The sequence below is a fragment of the Phascolarctos cinereus genome, unplaced genomic scaffold, assembly GCF_003287225.1.
Source record: "Phascolarctos cinereus isolate Bilbo 61053 unplaced genomic scaffold, phaCin_HiC Scaffold_2;HRSCAF=192, whole genome shotgun sequence".
Classification (NCBI taxonomy): domain Eukaryota; kingdom Metazoa; phylum Chordata; class Mammalia; order Diprotodontia; family Phascolarctidae; genus Phascolarctos; species Phascolarctos cinereus.
In genome coordinates this window covers 41,206,478-41,231,921 of record NW_027555625.1, presented here as the reverse complement: position 1 = coordinate 41,231,921, position 25,444 = coordinate 41,206,478, and the positions used below count along the sequence as shown (strand labels likewise).

General features: G+C 41.3%; 1 protein-coding gene across 1 annotated transcript; it reads right to left on the bottom strand.

Moving 5' to 3' along the window:
- Positions 1-60: 60 nt before the first annotated feature.
- ADGRG3 (adhesion G protein-coupled receptor G3) lies at positions 61-25,444 on the bottom strand. The gene is made up of 12 exons (XM_020963713.2): positions 25,165-25,444; positions 22,451-22,586; positions 18,916-19,057; positions 17,903-18,049; positions 8,883-9,017; positions 6,720-6,753; positions 6,484-6,584; positions 6,181-6,293; positions 3,108-3,388; positions 2,886-2,979; positions 2,020-2,294; positions 61-662 (listed from the first exon to the last, which is right to left on the bottom strand). Exons 1-12 carry the CDS (start codon positions 25,259-25,261, stop codon positions 553-555), a joined length of 1,665 nt encoding a protein of 554 aa, XP_020819372.1. The 5' UTR covers positions 25,262-25,444; the 3' UTR covers positions 61-552.

The window sequence follows — 25,444 nt, the reverse complement described above, 5'->3', positions numbered from 1 at the left end:
ATCAGGAGTTCTCTGGGGTCTATGAACTTCAAAAAAATTGATGCCTATACTTCAATATAATTGGTTTCCTTTGTGATATGTTTTATTTATGCATTTAATAGCGTTATTCTGAGAAAGTTCCACCAGACTAGCTGAGGGGTCCATGACACACAAAAAGAAGTTGAGAACCTTTAAACTGTAGGTAACCACTAAGGTTCCTCCAAGATCTAAGATTTTTTGAGGGGGATCTCTGGTCAAGGTTGGAGGGTTTTGGTGGGGGAGAACAATGAGGGGATAGGAGGAGAAAATCAGGCACAGTCTCAAAAGGAGAGGTTAATAGAATCCCAAAGACCAATCTCATCATCTTCACAATTTTGGAGTTGGTTGCTGTGCCATTGCCAGACTCCTCTGCCCATTTGGAGGAGAATCAGACTGACTTGAGTGAGCTGCAGTGAAGAAGTCTAGGGCCGGGTTGGTATTTGCTGCCGAGCCCTGGGTCTCCCCTCAATCACCAGGCCCACAAGCTGGTGTCAGTTCCTCCAGACATCAGTGTTGAAAGAGGCATGGACCTGCCTACTCCCGGGATGCAGAATTGCTGTGGTTTGTCTTGGCAGTACTGGAGGAAGACTCCTCTCTTAGACTTGGGTAGAAAAGGATGGCAAACCAGGAGAACATGAAAACACCTGTAAATGAGAAGAGGTCGCCTTGAGCCTTGGAGGTGGAAGCCAATGCAGGGCTGGAGGTGGGGGTGTGCGTTGTGGCGGGGAGGTGGTGTACAGCTTGGCCTACTCTTGGGCACAGAGACCAGCAATGACTGCAGGCCAAATACCGGGTCTTTTTCCTCTCTCTAACCATCATGGAGCTGGAAGACAGGATATCTGGGCCCCTGCCTCCTTCCTTGACCTACAAGCTAATCTTACATGATTCTTTGGAAAAAACATGAGGACATGAGTCAAGAGAACTCCACTCCAGTTCCTCCTTTGCTACTATTTATTTTGTGACCTTAAGGAAGTAATTTAATATCTGTATAACTTATCTATTAAATAGGGAGAGTGAAAACCATCTATAAAATGGGTATAATAATAGCATCTACCTCAAAAAGCTGTCAGGAGGATCTCAAATTAGATGCTTTGCAAACCTCAAAGGACCATGTAAATGTTAGCTATTGTTATGACTAGCTGTGTGACCTTGGGAAAGTCACTTAGCTTTTCTCTCAGCTTCAATTTCTTCTCCCAGAAAGTGGGGTTAATAATAGTACCTACCTCTCAAAACTATTATAAGGATTTTGAATGAGACAATATGCATAAAGTATTTGACAAACTTTAGAGCACTATATAAATGTAAAGCACCATGCAAGTGTTAGCTATTACAATTTTAATTATTACTAGGTTGTCACTTTAGGCAAGTCACTTAACCTTTCTCAGCCTCAGTTTCCTCATCTGTAAAATGGGGGCAATAAAAATGCCTGCCTCCCAGGGTTGTAGTGAAGATAATGGGATAATGTACCCATGTAGAGTGCTTTGCTTTGCAACACTTGAAATGCTAGTTATATGCTAGGTATTGTTATTACTAGCTATCTTTTACCCTCGGCACAGAACCACTTTCAGCCTCAGTTTTCTTATCTGTAAAATGGGGGGGCGGGTGATAATAACACTTATCTCACAGAGATTTTATGAGGATCTAATTAGATACTATAAAAAGTACTTTGTAAACCCTAAAGTATCATATAAATATTATTGGTATTACTACTACAACAACTACTACTACTACTGCTACCACAACTACTACTACTACTACTACTACTACTACTACTACTACTACTACTACTACTACTACCACCACTACTGCCACCACCACCGCTGCTGCTGCTGCTACTGCTACTGCTACTGTTACTATTACTGCTATTACTATCTGGGGCTCCTGTTTTCTCTATCCCCAGGCACATTTTGGTCTTTCTTTGGCTTGCTTCCTAAGGGAGGTGGGGAGAGATGAGAGTATGTGACATGTTAGAAAAGGGCCAGGGTCTTAGAGTCTTCTTACCTTGGAGAGAGTTTAGTAGTGTGAAGGCATAGATGGCAGTCAAGCCAAATGGGGTGAGGAGGACCAACCCCCATGTTCCCCCCACCAAGCAGGAGAGGCTGAACACAGTGATGATTCCCTTCCAGGTCGGGCTCTGTTCCTTGCCTGCCTTGGAGCCACGGAGGTGGAAAATCTTCCAAGCTACCAGGCCCAGGACCACGCCACCAAAGAGGAAGGTGACAATGAAGTAGCCATGGACTGTGATGTGCAGAGCTGTTCTGTTCTCTATCCAGCATCTGGCCAATAGCCAAGATGGTCAGCACAAGGAATGAGCCTCTTTCCCTTTCCCTGCCCTTATGGTTTCCCTTCCCAACAGCCTGGACCTGTCCCAGAATCCCTGAATCTCAAAGCTGATGGGATCCCCAGGGTCCATCTCAAACCAACCCCTGGGCAGGGATTGCCTGTAAAATATTCCTCCCAAAGTCTTCATCTAGTTTCTAGTGATACAGAGCTCATTTACTCCCTTGAAGCTGAAGCAGCTTCCTGAAACCAACTTTGACTAACTTCTGTTGTCCTGCAGCAACCCTGGGAACTGGCCCTGCCTACTTTAGTCTCATTACAACATGGGCAGGAGAGAGGATGCTCTCCATTTTTACAGATGAGGAAACTAAGGTCTCAGCTTTCTCATCTGTAAAATGAGAGGGTAGGGCTCCATGAGATTATCTCTGAGGCCCCATATAATTCAAATTCCTATGATAAATAGCCCCAGGACTTGGTAATTCCTGTCCTCAGGAAGGGAAAGTAACCCCTTCCTTTAGAAATATCCCCCCTCCTGCCTTTCCTGTTTTCCCCAAACTTAGAGGCAGAGGAAAACTGAGGTAACTCACAGCTCCAAGGTGGTATGGTTAGCCCCATCCTTAATGGTGTAACGCCCATAGCTGCTGGTGCATCCAGTGATAAAGACCACTAAAATGGGAAGTCCTGGACCCCAGAGGGACAGGAGGAAGAAGAAAAGGAATCATGGAATTTTCCCTGCATTCCTCCCATTTGGTTCCCTGGCCCAGAGGCCAAGTTCTGTCCCTGCATTCACACTGAGGACAGTCACCTACCCCAGCCCACCAGACAGAGCTTCAGGAAGTAGTGGCTTATGTATATGTTGAAGATCTTGATAGCCAGCAGGTACAGATGGAAGGCCTCAATCCCCATCCAGGTGAAACAACAGAGCAGGAAGTAGTGGAAGATCCCTCCCTGTGCCCGGCAGGAGGCTCCTTGCTCTGGAGAGTTGTGTCCCAGACTGATGATGAAGGTGAGATTCAGAAGGGCCAAGCTGATACTAAGGGCCACATGGATCTTGGGGGCATCTTCTGACTTGAACCTCTGCCTTGTGAACCTAAAAGGGGGGTGTAGGGACAGGAGCCAGAGAAACGGAGCATGAGGAGGAATGGGGGTAAAGGGGTAGGGGGAGAAAAAAGGGAGACCAATCAGAAGGAAGCTTTTGAATTCCTCCCAAGTGGGAAGTACTTTATTTAAGGCAGAGAAGAGAAATAATAGCAGTCCTCATCAGAGTACATTGTAGAGTCAAAGCACTTCCCCCAGTACCCTGGGAAGTAGGCAGAATAGCTCTCATATCCTCATGTTAAAGATAAGGAAACTCAGAACCAGAGACATAAAGTGTCCAAGGTTACACAGTGAGTTAATAGCAGAGATGGGATTAAAACCGAGGTCTTCTGATCCTTCTCATACCATCTCCCAAAAATGACTTTCTCTTTCCTAATGCTGGTGCCCTTCCTCCAAAGCCACCTTGTATTTACCTTCCTTATGCATACACACATGTAAAGATATGTGTACATATTTACACATATATGTATAGATGTATGTATGCATGTGTATGTGGATATCTAGGCATTAGGTACCTGCCTCCTCCATTAGTATGTAAGATTACTGCACTTGGGGCTTGTTTCATGCTTTGTGCTTCTAGCCCAAGAGTCTGGCATGTAAAAGCTGCTTAACAATGCTTGTTTCCTTCCTTTCTATGCCTTGTTCCTTCTCACTGTAGACTAATAAAGCTGGCAAAGCTGGTAAAGCTGGAAAAAGGTCCTTAAAAGTTATCTGGTCCAACCTCTCATTTTACAGATAAGGAAACTGAGGTCCAAAAAGGAAACGTAGACTGCTCAAGGCCACACAGTAAAATAAAAAAAGATAGAGGGATCTTCCAGGCAGTTGGAAAGGGGGCTTTGTTAGACTGTGAGATGATGCCTGCTCTTAGCTGTCAGCTTATCACTTTCTGAGCATGCAGCTGTGTCTCCTAAGGTCTTTAGATCAGCACAGAGCCATCTAAAAAGTAGGATTGAATGGAGTTTCCTGGGGCGCAGTAGCATCATAGTCTAGGCTGAGGAGCCAGATAGGGCTATGGCCCAAGGCAAAATTGCTTAGCCCATAAAATTGGAAAAGAATTAAGTTTTATAGTTGGAAGGCATCTTAGAGGCTACCTGGTCCATCTCCTCTCATTTTACAGATAAAGAAACTGAGGCCTAGAGAGGTGAAAGGACTTTTCCAAAGTTACACAAGTAGAAAGGGATTTTTACCTAGGCCTTGGGATTCTAAACACATCATGCTTTCTGCTCTGCTGTGCTGCCCATTACAGTTTGATGTTACTAGAAACAGCAAATCTTCTAGGGGAAGTTATAAAAGTTAGACCTGGCATCCATTGAATGTATTTGTTTCTTATTTTTTATTTATTCCCTCCTTGGTTATGCCTCTTACCTTTCACTCCTCACCCCAAATACCTCAAATTAAGAGGTGTGAAAAGGGAGGCCCCATATAATTCAAATTCCTATGATAAATAGCCCCAGGACTTGGTAATTCCTGTCCTCAGGAAGGGAAAGTAACCCCTTCCTTTATCCTTCCTGAATATTTCCACAGCCTGACAGATGTGAGGTACTCCACATACTCCTATTGTCTATTTGCCATTTCCGTGTTGGCCTGGGAAAGGAAGGAGAGATTCCTAGCTTGGTGGGGGAAGTACTGAATAGGATGTCAGCAGACCCTGATTCAAATCCCAGCTTTGCCAGTAACTCGCAATTTGGCCTTAGGCAAATCTTAGCCCATCACTACACCTTAATTTCTTCTTCTATAAAATGGGAGGGGGGATAAATTAGATAATCTCTACAGGTAGTCAGAGCTCTAATAATTTATGAGGTAAGAAGGAAGGTTAAAAAAGGAAGAATTTAGAGGGAAAGAGAAGTCATGGCCATAGGTAGACTCATGGACAAAAAAGGAACCTCAGAGGTGTCAGCACCAGGGACAGATCCTGAGACTTCTGCAGCCACCACTCCCATTCAGCTTTTCTATTCTTCAGTCATTTTTACAAGGGGACATTTGTTGCCTAGACCAGAGCTTAAATCCCAACAGACAAGTCCCCTTGAGTTTGCAGGCACTAGCTACAGCAACATCTCTGTCATCTGAAAAGGCTTTTTGTTTTCCTAATTATGCCTTTAACATTCCTGTCATTCTCTCTGCACCTCTCCTGTGTCCTTGTGTGACCTTAGGCAAGTCACCATACCTCTTCAAATCCCAGTTTCCTCGTCTATAAAATAAAGAGGTTGAACTAGGTAATTTCTAGGGTTCCTTCTCACTCTGGAGCCTATGATCGATCATGAGTAGTTCTTATGTTTAACTGAAGTCTCTCCTTCCACATTAATCAATCAATCAATAGTTATCAAGCCTGCTTTGTGCCAGGCACTGTGCTAAGTACTAGGGATAGGAAGACAAAAAATGAAATAATACTTGCCCTCAAGGAGCTTATATTCTCTCAGAACAGAAAACATGTACATATTAAAATCTATACAAAATAGATACATGTTGATTTTTCTAGGGAGGGAGGGAGGCACTAGCAGCTAGTAGGGAACAGGGAATTTTGAAGGAAGCAAAAGATTTAAAGACCTGGAAAGTGATTTTCTGTCCCTGCAAAGCTTAATGCCTGGTAGGTAGTAGGGGATGGGCTGGGGGTTAGAAGGTTAAAAGAGGCTTAGGCCCTGGGAGAGAAGCTCTGTCCTGAGGATCACCCAAAGGTAGAGAGTTGGACCATCCCCCTGGACCAAGAGGCTCACTCAGAAACTGGGGTGAGAGAGAGAGAGGTCATACTTGAGTGGGTATGGAAGTGGGGATAGGAAGCTGACCTACCTCAGAGCAAAATAGAGGATTACGGTGAAAAACAGGAAGCACAGAGAGGTGCCACAGCCAGCAAGAGAGATTCGAATCAGAGACTTCACTGTGGTGGCATCAAGGACTGGCTTCTGTGGGAACCGCCCCCCCCAAAAAAACCCCAAACCTTCATCAGACAAGGATAGCATGCAACTTCAAAGTCCTCCCCAAACTAGAGAGACTCAATTCACACTGAGTGCATTGACCAGGAACACTAAGGAGTTTGAGCCACTAGGGGACGGCGGTACCCCGCTCTCCGCCCCAGGGGCCCAGGTATGTCACCAGCAATAGGGCAAAGAAGGTCAGGTGATCACAGCGGCAGATGGTCTGGTTGGTTCCCTGCTCTGTGAAGCAACCCATGGGTTTCCAGTCTCCAGTTGTGCCTGCAAAAGTACCTATTAGGTGCCCAGGAGATGCCACAAACCAACTCTCTCTCTACTCTCCACCCTGCCCAGGCCCTGGGCATCTGCCCCTGGGTATCCAGAGAAGATGGTGTGATGTGGCAGAGATTCACCTACCTTTATTATCATCCCAGAAAACGCATTGGAGGTTCTGAAACCACAGAAAAAAGGACTTAGGAGTGTGGGTTAAATATATTTGTACATTTTTTGTGTTGTGTATGTTTGAATATATCCATATATATGTGCAGCTATGTATCATCTGCTTCACATGCATCTATGGGAATGTGTGTGAGTTCTGGATACACACATACTCTATATTCATCTTTCATGCACATATATCTGTGTGTTTGTTCAGGCAAGTCCATATTTGCATATATGTGCATGTTTGTATCTGTGTGAGTATGCATTTATGATTGTCATGTGTGGGTATGTGTGTAAGTACACATATATACATTATGAATTTGTGTTTGTGTGTGCAAAGATATAAGTGCACATGTATGGGTATGTGAATGGCGTGCAGGTATGATATACCAGTGGGTAGTGCTGCAGAAGGTTCTAGATCCTTTCTGTTTCCTCCTGCCTTTTGGAGGCTGGAGATCTAATCAGCTACACTTTTATAACAGTTAGCTAACTTTCAGCCTAAGGGCAGTATAAGGGCCCCCAGATCCAGGTGGTCCCTTTCTCTGTTGAAATTTACATCAAACAAAAATTACTAATGCAATCACAAGATCTCAGAGCCCCTCATTTAGGAAAATTCCTAACATTCAGACATAGGTTTGGCTCTCTGCCCTAATTTAAATTCTGTGTATTTCCAGCTAACCCTTGGCTTCTTCATATTTGAGGCAAAATCAGGATACAAGAAATACTTATGTGAAAGAAATAACAATAACATCATCTGTAATAGTAATAATAACTAGCATTTATATAGCACCACCTACGTATCTTTCCCCACCTACCCCACCATTTTCAGCTTCTTTTTTTGTCTTTAGATTGTAATATCCTTGAGGCTAGGGATTGTCTTTTTTTTTTTTTTTTGGTATTTGTGTCCCCAGGGCTTAGCATTGTGCTTGGCATGTAGTAGGTGCTTAATAAATGCTTATTGACTATCCACGACTATCTCATTTAATCCTCAAAACAACCCAGTGAGGTAGGTTCTATTATTATTCAGATTTTGTAGATGAGGAAACTGAGGCAGAAAGAGATGAGGTCACTTTCCCAGGGTCACACAGTTATTCAAGCCAGGTATACTAGAGGGCTTGATACTGGGCACATTACTGGTATAATAGTATATACCTTTTGGAACTTCCCTAAGTCTTTTGAAGAAGGGATCGCGGCTAGCAGTTTCAGTGTGAATTTTCTGTTTCTAAGATACTTGCAGGGTGCACCCGCTGTCCTCAGTTTTCCCCTTCTTTTCTGTAGTTTTGGTCTCCTTTCTGTTTCTCCTTTGACCTGTGTAGGCTTGTTAAGTCCCATGCATGGCTGGGGATGCAGTCCCTCTCATCGCTGTTGCTGTTATAGAATGTGTATAATCCACTCTAATTCTTCTAAACTAGATGGAATTAGGAAGACCCGAGTTCAAATCTAGCCTCAGACACTGACTCACTGGGTAATCCTGGCCAAGCCACTTAACTTCTGTCTGCCTCAGTTTCCTCAGGCATAAAATGGTGATCACAAAAACAGCTACTTCCCAAATCCAATGAGATCATATCTGCAAAGTGCTTATCATAGTGCCTGGCACATAGTAAGCATTTATAAATGCTTATTCCCTTCCCCTCCTCCTTTCCTACAGACTTTGTGTGTCCCTTTAAAAATTCCCATGTATAACTCAAGTCTCCCTTCTAACTCAAAGATTGCAGCAGTCCAAATCTTTTCAAGATTGGATGGGAAAGTTTGTCCTTCTAAAAAAGTCCCACGGGACCACTCAACTCTCAAATCTCTATTACACATACGCATATATGCATGTATATGTACCCAGATTGATCTGCTTTTTGCACATGGGTGCATCTGTATGGGTAGTTATGTGTTAGCATTTATGTGTGTGAATGTGTGTGGATGTGTGTTTGTTACATTTCCACATGTGCATGTGTTTGTATCCACGCATATAAACTGTGCAATGGTATGTATCTATGTATGTGTCTATGAGTATGTTTGTAGTTAAGTGTGTGCATTTGTAAATTATTAGCACCCATGTGAATATATGCATGGTATGCATGCGTGACTATATATCTGTAAGTATATGTGTTCATTTCATTCCCCTACTCATCAGGGCTGAAGGTTTACCTGGCGCTGCTGCTTGTGGGAGAAGGTGATCTCCACAGGTTCGACCAGATCCTTGATGGGCTCAGTTCCAACCTGAATGCCTACCATGCGATTGTCTAGCACAGAGCTGCTGAACGGCTGGCCAGTGGCTGAACCCTGAAGGGAAGAGAGAGGCCATCTTAGGCTTAAGGGGGGAGTATCCCCTAATAACCCTCTCCCCCTCCTACCTCTCAAATAGGTCCCTGGGACATTGGCACGGGCAGTAGAGTTGTGAGCTGGCTTTCTACGATCTGGGTGATCAAGGCAAGATTAAATAGATAATAAATGATGATGATGATGATATTAATAATAATCATATCCAGAAAAAAGATCTGAAATAAGTATGCATAGAATAATTTTACACTTATATGCCTATTTGTATCTAATAATAGCCATCTCTAGGATGTGGGGCGTGAGGGAAGAAAAAAATTACATCATAATTTTACTGTATATTTGAAAGCAAACTGTGTATAGTACATTTGCAGTTTCATGTGCAATCATCTTTTTAATTTCGTACTTTGCTATGGAAATGCATGTTTTATTTCATAAATTAAAAATAAAATTAAAAAAAATAGCTTCCACGGAATGTATGAAATCTTTTACATGATTTGCATATTTATAAGGTTCTTAAATGTTATATATATGATTTTAAAATCACTTTCCCCCAACAGCCCTAAGATTGTTTCTATAAATATTTTATTCCTCACATATGGCTGAGAAAACCAAATAGGAAGGGTTTTTAACTATCCATACTTCTTATAGATAACTGGGAGTTACCTACATTTGAAAGGCTTTCACAGAAATGTCCCAAATTCGAACCCCAGGGCTTGAGCAGAATAAGAGGTTTGAAGGTAGCCAGAATTGTCACATAGTACTCAAAATACAAATAGTAGCAACATACATAAAAGAAGAAAAACAGCTTAAAATCACAGTTGAAAAATTAAAAAAAAAAGACCAAGAGAAGAAAAGGGCTGATATATGAAAATTTTTATTATATTATAATAAAACATTAAATTTATACGTATTTATATTCCACCATATTCAAATATGGTGGAATCATGAAGTAAGTAAAGTGGGAAGAAAGGGATACCTTACATTATTCAAAGCCCAGTGTTCTACTAATGAATATATAGCTATATGTAGAAATCAAGAGATATTATATACCATATTTGTGGATCTCAGTACAAAAAAGTTAACGGGAAGGAAATGGTACAATGACTACAAGGCACAGTTCTTCCCACATGGAGATTAAAAATGGCTTATTAAATGGTGCTTGAGTGAGAGAATTATACAAACAATAGCAGATTACACCATATTGGAAGTAGCCAAGCAGTACTCAGAGAAAAGCATTGAATGCCTAGATCAGTAAGAGAGAAAGGAAATCAGTGAATCAGCCTCAACTTAAAAATCATGCACTACATAATATAAATGCAAAGAACAATCATAAAACAATCTAAAGCGAATGTTGAAAAATGGTGAAAAACAAACATGTCCCCAAGGAAAAGGTATGAGAAGACATCCCATCCCACCCCTCCCCTTTGTAGAGTTAGGAGGTCTACAGGTATGTTACATTGCATACATTTTCAGACTTTTTTCATATATTGATGGACTTTGTTAATTTTTTCCACTTCTTAATTTTTTTTTTTTTGTTATATGGGATGGCTATCTAAGAAAGGAAGGGGTACTGGGAGAATTTCTGGTGATATAAAAAACAAGAGATGTCAATTAAAAGTTATTTAAAAAAATAAAAATCTTGTTCCAGACACAAAGCAGTACACAAGAAGAAAAAAGGGGGAAAAAGAGACAACAAAATCAGGGCATAGAACAACTTAAAATAATAAAGTAATTAAAATAACAAATCCAAGAACTGGGTTTGTTTGCTTTTTTTTTTAAGACAAAGATGATTTTAAAAAGAAGAGAAGAAACCTAAATCATCAGTATTAGAAATGAGAAAGGAGAGATCATGAGGGCAAAAGAAATGAAGAAAATTATCAAAGATTATCCCACATATCTCTATGCTAGTCAACTGGAAAATCACAAAGAAATTGACGACTGCCTACAAAAATATAAAATTCCAAAATTAAAAGAAGGGACCACCTAAATGGGATACTCTCAGAAGGAGAAATTAGGCTGGCTATCAAAAAACTTCCCCACAGAGATACCCGGTTCAATTGAATTCAAAAGCAGCATGTGCCAGTAAATGTTTAACAACTGACTCAGGAAAAAAAAAAGTTTAATGTACATCACTTTCTGAAGTCTAGTGAATCAGCAATGCAATGAATCAAGTCCTGGTTCACAACACTTGCTGATTTCCAAGGTGTAAATGCTAGCACTGATAATTTAATAATTGTTCTCCCAAGCCAGTACCAGCGGGTTTCATCACACCCTTGGAAACATGGTTTATCAAATTTCCAAATTTGATAGTTACAAACTTGTTCCAAAGAACAAGTAACTCTGATATGATACAGACTAACTTAAAACATAACAAAAGACAGTAGGATATCTAATTTCTTTTAAGAGACAAATATGTTTTAATATCAAAGCCAACAAAGAGAAGGCTGAGCATGAAAAAAAACCCATTAATATTAACAGACCAGTATCATTAATGAACATTGACAAAAATACAGCAACAATGCTATTCACTGTGACCAAGTAGGATAGGAAAAAAACAGAGATAACAAATCAGATTAACAAGAGAAAAAAATAAAGATGGTGTGATCCTTAAAGGAGTCTACCTTCTATTGGAGGTGGGTAAAACTACAGATAAATGATAGGACAGTTAGGTGGTACAGTGGATAGAAGGAATCAGGAAGACCTGAGTTCAAATCTAGCTTCAGATACTTCCTAGCTCTGTGATCCTAGGCAAGTCATTTAACCCTGTTTGCCTCAGTTTCCTCACCTGTCAAATGAGCTGGAGAAGGAAATGGCAAACCATTCCAGTACCTTTGCCAAGAAAACACCAAATGGGGTCACAAAGAGTGGGAGATGAGTGAAAAAAGACTTAACAACAGATAAGTGACTAGAGGATATGTATAAAATAAATACGGAGGGATGGGGGCTCCTGACAGAGTGGATGAGTCAGAAAAGGCCCTTCAAGAAGACATTTGAAGTGAGCTTTGATAAGAACTAGAGGGCAGAACTAAGAAGCAGAAGGAGGGAGAGAATTACAGGCATGGGAGACAACCTGTACAAATTCATGAAGGTAGGAAATTAAACCGCATATATGGGAATAGGAAGTAGGCTAGTTTTGATGTAATGCAAACAACTATATGCAAACAAACTATATACAGGATAACTAGGAAATAATTAAGAGGTAGTAGAAATTCAGAAGGGTTAGGAAAGACTTCCTTTAGAAGGTTAAGATTTTCGTTGGGACTTAAAGCAAGCAGTGGTAGCGCTGGAAACCAGTCTACGATGGGTTAAGAAGGGAGTAGGTGGTGAGGAAGTAGATACAGTGAGTTTAACACAGCATCTTGTCTCCCCCATTAGATTGTAAGCTCCTTGAGGCCAAGGACTGTCTTTTGCTTTTTTTTTTGCATCCCCAGTGCTTAGCACAGTGCCTGCTGCACGTAGCAGGTGCTTAACAAATGTTTACTGATTTTCTTAGGAGTTTGGCTATGACAGGTAGGGGATATATGGAATTTATATTTAAGACATTAAAAATTTAGAAATAGACTTTAAAAAAACAGGTAAAGCACAATGATCACCTTTACTACTTCTAGAATTCTTAGAAGTATCAGTAAGACCTGAAAAAGGAATGAGAGGAATAAGAGGTTCTAATTTAAGACGTTAATAAATCCCTATCTACAGATTGACATCTTTGTATAGGAGAAGAGTGTGGTAGATATGAGCTGACCTCAGAATCAGAAAGAACCATGTCCTGATCCTACCTGACATGTACTGGCTGGGTGATCATGGGCAAGTCACTTAACCTCTTGGTATAGGCAATTCTCTAACACTATAAGTAAAAAGGTGACAACCTGTATTGACAGAGAAATTCCCTTCCCAGGAGTACCTTTCTTGAATGAAATCAATGGAGCAATTAAAAAAAAAATCGTACACCTAGAAAACCCATGACCATTAATGACAAAAACAAAAATCAATGGAGGTAATAAATGACTTTAGTAAGATAATAAGGTGATAAGATAAGTATCTGCCTTCCTTTACACCACTGCCAAGAATCACAGCAAACCAATAAAGAAATATTCTTTGTGACAGCAATGGAATACATCAAATATTTTATTGTAACTTAAACTGGAAGACTTACGATGACAACTTCAAAATGGCTGTTGATGGAAATTAAAATATGGAGCAATGTTCCATGTTCATGGTTAGTGAAAATGCCAGTAGTTTCCAAACTAACCTATAGACCTGATGCAATGCTAATCATGCTAACAATAGGCTGTTTCATAAAATCAACCATGATAACATTCATATGGGAAAACAAGCAAGACGATCAAGAACCATAAGAAAGAAAACCAACAAAGGGAATGAGAATGACCAGATTTCAAAATGTAATTTTACGGTAATTATTATGAAAATTATCTGGTACCAGGGAAAAATCAAGAAACAGATCGATGGAGCAGAAAAGAGAAAAAAACAATAGAAACCAAGGTAGGTAATAAAGATTCTGCTGAACAAACCCAGAAATGCTAAACCGTTATTTAAAAAATTGTTGGGAAGATTGAGTGGCCAAAAATGGGTTTAGATTCAAATCTCAATATGGACTCTAACTGGGTAATCAATGTAGGTATAAACAAATAATTAAAAACTGGAAGAAACAGTACTGTCATATTTGTCTCAGATAGGATGATTGGAGATTAAATTAACGTGTTTGATTATGCAAAGATAAAAGGATTTTCCATAGCAAAAAAAATGCTGTTAAAAGAAAAAAGATTGGGGGGAAAAACCACTGACAGTAATTAAAGATTGACAAACAGATCAATAAGGGATTGAAATTATATATACATATATATATATATATATATATATACCCACATATGTTATATATGTGTATATAAATTTCTGTGTATATATGTATATATGTGTGTATATTCATGTGTGTGTATTGTGTATAGGTACACATTTTATATGTGTACACATTATATATCTATTTTATTTATGCATATATGACATAATACAGTCTCCCTCAATGGAATCACAAGCATACAATTTTCTTAGGAGGAAATACAAATAATAACCCCATGAAAAGATGTTCAAATACCCTATAATCAGAGAAATATAAACCATGAGAACTTTAAGAAGCTACTTTATTTATACTAGAATGGCAAAAAAAAAAGATAAACATTCAATGTTGGTGGGGCTATTGGAGAAAGACTTGAATACATCATTGCTGGAATAGTAGACTGATGCAAACATTTTGGAAAACAATCTGACTACATACAATGGGAGGGATGAACCCCTGTTGATTTCATTGGCATAGAGAAGTCACTGGACATCTTGAACTGGATGTCTTGTAGACGTCTTCAATTCAACATCTCCAAAACTGAACTCATCCTCTTTCTCCTCAAAACTTCCTCTTTTCCAAACTTCCTTATTATTATTGGATATATCATCATCCCCCCCCCAGTTTTCCAGGCTCTAAACCTCAAAGAATTGAAACATGATGCTATCATCAGGTCTTCACACTCTCTCTTATTCCCCTATGTCCAATCCGTTGCCTAATTCTGTCAATTTTACTTCTGTAACATCTCTTGCACATGCTCCCTTCTCGCTTCTGACACTGCTGTCATCCTGGTGCAAGCCCCTGTTACACCATGCCTGAACTATTGCAATAGTCTGCTGCTGGGTCTGCCTGCCGCAAATCTCTCCCCATTCCAGTGTACTCTCTACTTGACTGTTGAAGCGACCTTTTCAAAGCACAGCATCATCCCCCTACTCAGTGAATTCCAGTGGCTTCTTTTCTCCTTCAGGATTAAATATAAAATTCTCTCTTTGGCATTCAGAGACCTTCCCAACCTGACCCTCCCCCATCTTTCCAGTCTTCTCACACCTTACATCCTTCACTCTGACCATATATTCTGGGGTCCAATGACACTGGCATCCTTGCAATTTCCTGTCCAAGATACTCCATTTGCCGATGCCAGGCATTTCTCCTGGCTGTCCCTCATGCCTGAAATGCTCCCCATCCTTATCTCCACCTGCTGGCTTCCCTGGCTTCCAGTCCCAGTGAAAATCCCACCTTCTGCACAAAGCCTTTCCTAACCCCTCCCCCCACCCCCCGTGGTTCTAGTGCACTCTCTCAGTTAATTATTTCCATTTTATCCTGTTGATAGCTTGTGTGTACGTAGCTGCTTGCTGTCCCTCCTCCCCAATTTGATTATGAGCTCCTTGCAGGCAGAGACCGTCTTTTGCATCTTTTGGTATCCACGATGCTTAGCACAGTGCCTGACACTGCTTCATAAATATTTATTGACTGATGAGGAAGCACTGGTGAGGCAATGTACAGTTTTCAATAGTTGCCGGGGGCTTTAAGAGGTTGTGACTTGACAAGAGGAACAGTGGGGGTCACAGGCAGGATTTGATTCTGGGTCTTTCTCAGTCTGAGGCTATCTCTTCGGCCTCCAGGCCATATTAAATCACAGAGTTGGTTCAGAAATTTAATTGCCGGAATTTCAGCCTAAAAGGATCCTAAAGAGGATGAAGAACCTTCCCATAGGGAAAAAAATTCATAACTGCTCTAGCTGTAGTTACTAAAAATCACTAACATTCCATGTTCAGCAGCCGGATAATGTTGAAATGAATTAGGCAGATTAATATGATGGAATAGTATGGTACCACAAAATGGCAAATACAAAGCAAACAAGGAAATATGGAAACACTTTTCCAAAGTGATGAAAATCAAGATCAGAACTAGAATGTGTACATATAACTACAATTATCTATTTATGTTGTTATTCAATTATTTCAGTCATAGCCAACTCTTCATGACCCCATTTGGGGTTTTCTTAGCAAAGATACTGGAGTAGTTGGTCATTTCCTCCTCCAGCTCATTTTACAGATAAGGAAACTGAGGCAAATGGTTAAATGACTTGCCTGCGGTCACACAGCTAGTAAGTGAGACTGGATTTGAATTCAGATCCTCCTGAGTCTAGGCCTGGTGCTCTATCCACTGCACTTACTAAAGGATGAGATGGAGAGATGGTTTCATGCAAACAACGAACATGAGCTCGGACAGGCTTCAAGAGATATTGGAGGAGGGGGCAGCTAGGTGGCACAATGGATAGAGCTCGGGCCCTGAAATCAGGAGGACCTGAGTTCAAATCTGGTCTCAGACCAAACACTTGACACTTACTAGCTGTATGACCCTGGGCAAGTCACTTAACCCCATTGCCTACAAAAAAAAAAGAGAGATATTGGAGGACAGAAGGGCTTGGTGTGCTCTGGTATGTGGGGCCATGAAGAGTTGGACATAACTGAATGACTAAACAACAATACATACACTATGTACATACATACATATACATGTATATATACAAAGAGGTATGAAAATTTCTAATTATGGCTCTGTCCATTCATATATATATGTGTGTGTGTATATATATGATATCCCTATATACATGTCATACCAATACATATGACGTACATACATACATACATACATGTATAGATTAATGACAGAGCCATAATTAGAAATTTTCATACCTGGGGTGTGGGGGGGGTGGGGAAAATCTTTATGAAACATACCCAAGACGAGCAATATGAAAAAAAGTTCTCAGAGTACGTTTAAAGGATAACTCTTGGTTGGCATGTAGATGGAGCCCCCAGAAATGAGGCTGTCAGTGGTAGTGGGGCTCCCCTGGCATTCAGCACCTGGGAGATGGGAGTGGTTGCAGAGGCTGCCTGGTAGCTTCCTATTTTGATTAATTCCTCTTTCCAAGTAGTAGGCTCACCCTCTCTCTACTGGTGAAGGGGTGCAAACACTATTCGGGCTCTCTAAATTCCAGCACAAAGTCCTGATTGTCCTGCCCTACTTATGGCTCTAAAAATCAATGTCACGGGCAGTGAAACTTCAGACAGACCACAAAAGAGTACCAGAGCAAATGTGTATTCTGTTACTTTGTGTCCTGCTATTTCTTGGGTTCTACCTTGTTAACTGTGAAGGGTTTTATGTGAGATTTCATTCCTTATTCTGTATATTTGTCTACTTATTTGATTATTTTTATTGATGGTTATTTAGTATGTATTTCAAAAAATTTTAAAAAGAAACACAGAATCTGCCTCCTCTCTTTTCATTTCAGGTTACTCTCCACTCAGCTGCCAAACTGATCTTCCTGAAGCATAAATCTGACCATGTCATCCTCCTATTCAACAAATTCCAGCGGTTTCCTATTACCTCCAGGCTCAAATACGAAATCTTCTGTTTGCCTTTTAAAGCCCTCGCCCTTTCCTGCCTTTCTGGTCTACTTACATCTAATTCTTCTCCACATACTCTATCCACTGCCATCCAGTGATGCTGGCCTCCTCACACACAAGGTGCTCCATCTCCTGACTCGTTGCATTTTCATTGACTGCTCCCCATGCCTGGAATTGTCTCCTTCCTCATATCCGCTTCCAGACTTTCCTGGCTTCCTTAAAGTCCCTGCTCAAATCTCACCTTCTGCAGGAAGGCTTCCCCAAGGCTCATTAATGCTAGAGCCCCTCTCAATGTATTTTGTACATGTTTTACTTGTACTTAGTTGCTTCATAGATCCTTTAGAGCAGGGATTTTTCCTTTGGTCTTTCTTTTTATCCCCAGAGCTTAGCACAGTGCCTGGCACATGTTAGGTGCTTGATAAAAAAACTGTTGACTTTATGACTACCATTTGATACTCAGGCTAGCCCCACAACCCCAAATGGGGTCACAAAGAGTTATACACATCTGAGACGACTCAACAACAACAATGAGGGGGTAGAGGAAGGAAGGATGAATGAGAGGGAAGCTAAATCTCTCAGCTCTCTCCCCAACCCCATTTACAGTGGAGTGCTAGGTAACCCCTCACCTTGAATATTTGCCCTTCTCCAATGTTGATGACTGCCAGGATGACTCGGACGGAGCTCATGCTTGGCCTCAGGCTTTCAAATAGGCTTCTGGGGAGCCGGACTCTGTCAAGTGCCTCCATCTCATTCCCAGTCAGTGTCACTGGCACCTGCAATTGCAATCCAATCATCCTCCCCTTCACCAGAGGGCTCAGGGGCCCTACTGGTCCCATCCATCAGATGGAGAAACTAGAGCAGCTTGTGGAGAAGAGACTAACCCTGAGAGAGTGAAGGAGAGGAACTCTGAGGAGCTCCTCTAACCTCAAGAGCATGAGATAAGGTCTAGAAATCCCAGTCCTTCTCTGCCTCTAACCCACTGAGGTTTCCTTCAGCAAATCACATCTCCCTATCTAGGGGCAATGTGGTAAACTGGAAAGGTCATGGGACTTGGAATCAGATGGACTGGGTTCAAATCCACGCTCTGATATGCACTAGGTGATTTTGGGCAAGTCAGATTATCTAGTCAGTTTCTCCATCTGTAAAGTTGGGGGTATTGGAAGAGATCAGAGGCAGTCTAGTGAAGCCTATGGACCGCTTCTCAGAGTCATTTTAAAAAAAATAATTGAAACAAATGCTAAATTTCAGTTAGATGTTGGTGAGACTAAAGATGTTATTTCTCCCCCATCCAATTTCACAGATCCCTTGAAATTTCTCTGTGGACCTAAGATTAAGAACCTCTGAACTAGATGGTTTCTGAGTTCACTTCCTCTGAATGCTAAAATTCTATCTCTGTGTTCTGTATACCAGAAGTCCCCATGGGAGAGGGAAGAGACACTGTCATTTCCAAGGCCAAATCTGGCCCTTCATGGAATATATAAGATTTGGGAAGGGATAACCTGGGTGGAGGAACTGGAAGGGAGAATCAATGTTGGGGAAAAAACTTAGCTGGAGAGATTGCATGATTCATGAGAGTGCTGATAATCCCAAGGGATATGAATGAGGGGAGTAGGACACCAGGAGTTAGGAGACCATTCACCTGAGATGGTGAGATGGAGAAGAAGAGGTCTTGGGAAGTGTTGACAGCGATATTCTGGATGGTTGCCTTCACCATAGTTTCATCCAAAACAGGCACTGGTGAGTTTTCTTTAGCCAATTCTTCGAACTTCTTTATCCAGAATCTGCATAGGGGAATGGACACTGGGATGGGAGTTGGGAGGTCCTACAGATTGACTTCAGCTCTAACCCTAAATTCACTCAGGCCCCCTCGTATACTTCTGTATGGACATAGAAACTTGGGAGTAAATGACTAACGTTCATTCTGTCCCTAACTCATAGCCAGCGGCTACTATCCAGAAGATGCTTGAGATGATCAGAGACTTCCAGATAGCATCCCTAACAGGCACTGTGTGTGTGTGTGTGTGTGTGTGTTGGGAATAGTAGGTGGGGGTTCTTGCATTGGGAGGTTCTGATACTTGTTAGAACCTTCCCACCCTCCACTAAAGGTTCTAATTAGTATTCCTAGTTGTGGGTTTCTGAACCTACCTTGTTCCAAACCCAACTTCCCAAAGCCTACCCTACAACCTCCTACCTTAGGAGCTCAGGTACAAATGGAGAAGGGCAATATATAAACCCACTAAACCTCTTCTATTATGGGGATGGGGAAATGACAATATTTGCTTCTCCCGAGTGCAAACCAGGATTAATCACTACCACCTACTCTTAAACTGACACTGAGTCTCCCCTTCTTTATCTAGTTCAGATGAAGTCACAGAACTGCAGTGCAAACCCATCTCCTACAGAAGGCCTTTCCTGGTTTCCCTAGCTGCTAGTGCCTTCCCCAATGAGATTTCCTCCACTCTATTCTGTATGTATCTTGTATGTATCTAGTTATTTGCATGTTCTTTTCACATTAGAATGTAAGCTCCTTGAGATCAAGGGTCATTTTAACCCTTGTTTGTATCCCCAGTACTTAGCATAGGGCCGTGCATGTTATAGGTGCTTAATAAATGCTTAGAGAGAGAGAAACAGAGAGAAGGGGAGAGACAGAGACAGAAAGAAAAGGAGAGAAACAGAGACAGAAAGGGAGAAAGGAAGAGAGAAACAGAGACAGACAGACAGAGAGAAAGAGAGGTTAAATCTTAGGGTTGTAAGTGACTCCAGAAGGCCACTGGTCCAAATTGAACTTAGACTCTATAACTTCCTCAACAAATCAGTCTCCAGCTTATGCCACAAGACCCCAAGAGAGGACAACTGATTCCATGTTGGGTTGTTTCCATAGCTAGGAGTTCTGTCCTTGTGTCATTGTGTAGCAGGCCAAGCATTGGCTCTGGAGCTTGGTTCAAATCCCAGCTCTGCCACTCCCTAACCTGTGTGGCCTTGAGCAAACCACCTAATCTCTCTGGGCCTCAGTTTCCTAATTTGTAAAATGAAGAGATTAGATCAGATGACCTCCACTGTCCCTTCTAGCTCTAGAACTATTAGCTTACAGACCTAAATTAGCAACTTCTACCTATTGTTTCCAGTTTTTCTCCCTGGGACAAGGAGGACACATCTAATCTCTCTTCCCTGTGATGGTCAACAAAGACTTGAACACAGTTATCACATCTCCCTCAGTCTTTTCATCACTAGTTCTTTTAGCCAATCCTGGACCATGGCATAGTCTCATTTCCTCACTGTCCCTGTCACTTTTCCTTCTCTGAATGCTCTTTAGCTTATCAACAGACTTCCTAAAGTGTGGTATGCAGAAGGGCACACAAAACTCTGGATCAACAGTGTCAAACTCAAATAGAAACAGGGGCCTCTAAGCAGTGTATAAGGTTCTCTGTAGTGTCCATATCGGTTAGAAAACCACATATTAATATCATCTATGCTTTATTGTGTTTTTATTTATTTTGGTTAGATATTTCCCAATTACATTTTGATCTCTCAGGCCATCCTTGGGATTATTGTGGGCCACATGCAGCTGTGGGCCGCGTGTTGGATATCTATGCTCCAGATATTGTTTTAGGACAGAGTACAGTGCAATCATGGCCATCTTCCTTCTGGACACCATGCCCTTCCCAGCGCAGGCTAAGATCATTTGCTTCTTTTGACTGTCACATTATACCATTGACTAACATTAGTCTGCCAAAACCCCCCAAAAATGTTTCATATGAATTATCGTCTTCCACATTTTGAAGTTGGGAAGTGAATTTCTTGAGCTCAAATTTGAGTCTCTTCATTGATGACAATGAAATGTCATCATATTCTATGGTGCCCATCATTCTAAACCGTCTAGATCCTTTTGGATCCTGACTCTATTATCCAATGTGCTAGCCATTTCCCCTGTTTTTGTGTCCTCTTCAGGTTTCATAATTATGCCCCTACACATTTATCCAAGTCATTGATCAAAATATTTGGTGGCACAAAGAGGAAGACAGATTCTTAGGGAACTAGTCTACTGAAGACCTTCTTTCCAAGTGAAATTGATCCATTAATGAGTATTCTTTAGACCTAGTCTGAATGAACTTAACCAAATTATCATCTAGTTTATTTCTTTTCATCTTGTCCACAGAAATACTACGGGATACTTTGTTAAATGCTTTGCCTAAGCCTAGCATCTCCCTGAGCTACTGGTCTAATGATATTGTCAAAAAAGGAAATGAGGTTTGTCTGGCATGATCTCTTCTGGGGGAAGCATGCTGACTGTCTATGATCACTAATTCCTTTTCTTAATGCTCATGAACTATCCATTTAGTATGGATTTTTACCATTTATCAAAGATCCAGACTTTGTAGACTCTACTCCCCTCTGGGTTTTTGTTTGTTTGTTTTGTTGTTGTTTGGAAAATTGAGACAAGACTTGATCTTTTCAAATCATGTATCACTGCTCTATCCTCCACAATCTTTAAAAGGTGACTGATGGTAGATTAGCAGTCATGTCCACCAATTCTTTTAACAATCTGGGTTGTAATTAATCTAGTCCTGGTGACCTGAATCCCTGGAAGGTTGCTAAGTACTCTCTTATCCTTAGCCTTAGTGGAGAAAAGAAGCAAAGTACGAATTGAGTAGTTCATCCTTTTTATTGTCATTTACTCTTTCCTCATTCACCCACTCTGAGCTAGGATCCTGCATTTTTCTTTGATCTTCATCTTCAGCTTTAAAAAAAAAAACAAACTACTTTTTGTGGCCCTTGGTGCTCATCATTAACCTCAGTGTACCTTGAATGTTAGTGGTTTACCACACTTTGATACATCTGCCTCTGTTGCCCTCCTTTGCTCCTACCTTCAATTCAATTTAACAGTTGTCAAGAGCCTAGTATGAGCAAGCCATTGTGCTAGATGGTGGGAATACAAAGAAACAAAAAATAGTCCTACCTTCAAGGAGTTTATATTCTACTTGTGGACATAACATGCAAACTGATAAGTAAATACAAGAAAATTTGAGGAGGGTGAGCACACTAACTTCTGTTTTATGGATCTTAAAAATCTAAGGAGAAACCAATTTCTTCTTGCAGGACAGAATGAAATCCAGAATAGTAGTTCCCTTCATTGGTTTCTGGATATTTTTGAGAGATGAAATAATGACTCTCACCTCTCTATCACCTGGGGCTTACACTCTGGAGTACTTCTGTTACATGAAACAAAGCACCGAGCGGCCGCATACTGAGATGGAGCTGGGGCTTCTCCAGAGCAGAAATTGTTTTCTTTCTCTTCGGCCTTCATAGGATCTAGAAGACAAGGCCCCCAAAGAAAGAAGAAAAGGACTCACATATACAAAAGCTATTTATATCAGCTCTTTTGCAGTGACAAAGAACTGGGAACTAAGGAGAGTGCTTGTCAAATAAGGAATGGCTGACCAGATATGGAGGTGGTGGAATATTTTGGTATTGTAGGAAATCACTAAAGGTATGATTTCAGAGGGTTTGGGGAAGACTTCTCAGAACTGGTACTCAGTAGGGTGGGTAGAACCAGGAGAACAATTTATGCAATAATAACAATATTATAAAGGACAACTTTGAAAGATGTGAGCATTTTGGTCAATGTGATGACCAAGTATGATTGCAGAAGGCTGATGATGAAGCCTGCTACTCCCCTCCTGACAGACAGTTGATGGACTCAAGGTATAGAACGAGACACACATTTTTGGACATGACCAATAGGGGATTTCCTTTAGCTTGACTATGCCTATGTGTTACAAGGGTCTTCTTCCTTCCTTCCTTCCTTCCTTCCTTCCTTCCTTCCTTCCTTCCTTCCTTCCTTCCTTCCTTCCTTCCTTCCTTCCTTCCTTCCTTCCTTCTTTCCTTCCTTCCTTCCTTCCTTCCTTCCTTCCTTCCTTCCTTCCTTCCTTCCTTCCTTCCTTCCTTCCTTCCTTCCTTCTTTCCTTCCTTCCTTCCTTCCTTCCTTTCTTTCTTTCTTTCTTTCTTTCTTTCTTTCTTTCTTTCTTTTCTTTCTTCTTTCCTTTCTTTTTTTCTTTCTTTCTTTCTTTCTTTCTTTCTTAATGGTAGAAAAGCAGCACGGAACAAAATGTTTCCTAATTGAAAAATAAATCAAAGATATGATGCCAGAGATACAAATGAAAGCTGCCCTGTGCTTCACTAGAAGAATGAAGTAGGGATGGGGGAGATGATGGGGAGCTGACTGATCCCATCAACAATTCTTCCTTCTTCCATGAAATCTTTCCTGAGTACATTAACTGAAGATGACCTTCCTTTCCCATTACACATCCAATCAGCCCTTCAGTATATACTGTCATATGTAACATGTCTTATTATATGTTAAAGTGGATAGAGAGCTGGTCTCAGAAGTAAGAAGACCTGGGTTCAAATCCCGCCCTTGACATATATTGAACGGATGACCCTAGCTAAATCACTTAACCTTTCAGTGCTCTAGGTATTTCTTTAGGAGCAGGTACCAGTATGCTTTGGTAAAAGATGTTTCTCACCAGGAGATCCCTATACTGAAGAAATCAGAGATTTGGTTAAAAGTAGGTAAGGAACAGTTGGTATAATACTCTGTCCCCAGCTTCCCTCATGTAGTGTGGTGAGATACAATTATGATAAGGGATGTGAAAGTACCTTTCAGAGAAATGGCAAAACCTCATACATAGGTTTGTATTGGTATCAGGCATCAGTATTTTTACATATGTATGTGTTGTCAACAGGCATTAGCATTTTTTATTCAGAGGTTAAGGAAATACAAGAAGACTCTAAGGGATAATCCTTTTTCTTGAGAGTTGGAAAAGACCTTTGAAGTCTGCTGATTCAATGACTATGTTTTAAATGGAAGACAGAGAAGAGATTTCCTCAAGGTTACTCAAGGGTTAATGAGGAGCCAGTTGGGATTCAGCCCCTCGTTCTCTGCCTTCAGAGCTCTTTGTACTAAACCCAGAGGACCTTAATCTTTCCTTGTTAGAGTACAAGTGGGAAAAGCCCAAAGTAAAGATCACTCACCGTCTCTGGTGAACTTTCTATGATTCCCATATGAGAGTCTGCTTTACCTTCATTGTCCTCTTGTGGTTTACGGTGGCCGGCATACCAGTGTGTGTCCCTGAGTCATTCTCTATATTTGTATGCACGAGAGTGAGTATATCCTATCACCCTAGGCAAAGGGTGAGCTCTTGGGGGCACACAAGGGGTCTTCCATTTCTTCTGTTTCATTGCTGGGTCTAGCAAGGGCTCTTGTTAGTCTAGAGATGGTAGAGAGGCTCTTCTCTCTCCCTCCCCCCTCCCCCTTTTAGAATGTGAGCTTTTGGAGAGAAAGGACTAGGTGTTTTGGCTTTTTTTGGATTCCCAGAGTGCCTGGGACATAATTAATAAATACATGCTGACTGACTGGCTGATAGGGGCCCAATCTGTAAACCACGGAGGATGAAGAACCTGCCGCACTTCCTCTTACAGATGTCACATATAACAATGACAGTTATTATTGTTGGTTCCTTCTGTCACTGGCTATGTGAAATTGGGTCAGAGAAAGCTTTATGGAGGTGGTAAGACTTGAGCTGGGCCTTGAAGGACACATCTCAAATCCAGGGACCAGACAGAGATCCTAAACAGATAGATTGGCAGAGCTAACATTCCCCCCTCACAGATGCCTACTCTGTCTGACAGATGATAACCTAGCTCCAGCTCTCTTCTCCCCTTCCCCTTCTGAGTCCAACACTCAGCCCCTCAGGTCCCTGGAAGGAGAAGAAAATCTAGTTATGTCTCCTCACTAGCCAAGCCCATGGGTCTCACTGGAGTTGTATAATTCAGTCCCAGAAGGGTAGGTAGCTCTTAGGGGGAAGGAGGGAGCAACTGGCCTACTCACCCAATTGAAGCAGGAAGAAAAGTTGGAGAAGCATGTTCCCCATATGTGTTGATGTATGTTGGCGTTGTGATTCCCCCGTGACTGGTCTCAGTCTCATTCTCTCACCATGGGAGGTCTAGACAGATCTCTCCTGATGTCTGTCTGAGCTGCACAAGGCCCTGTGATCATTCTGTGACTACAGTGTCCCTTACACTTCCTGTTTGTCCATTCTTCCTGTTACGAAAGATGGTAACTGTCACAGATGGATTAGGACGCAGACTTCAAGTCATATCCTGAGACC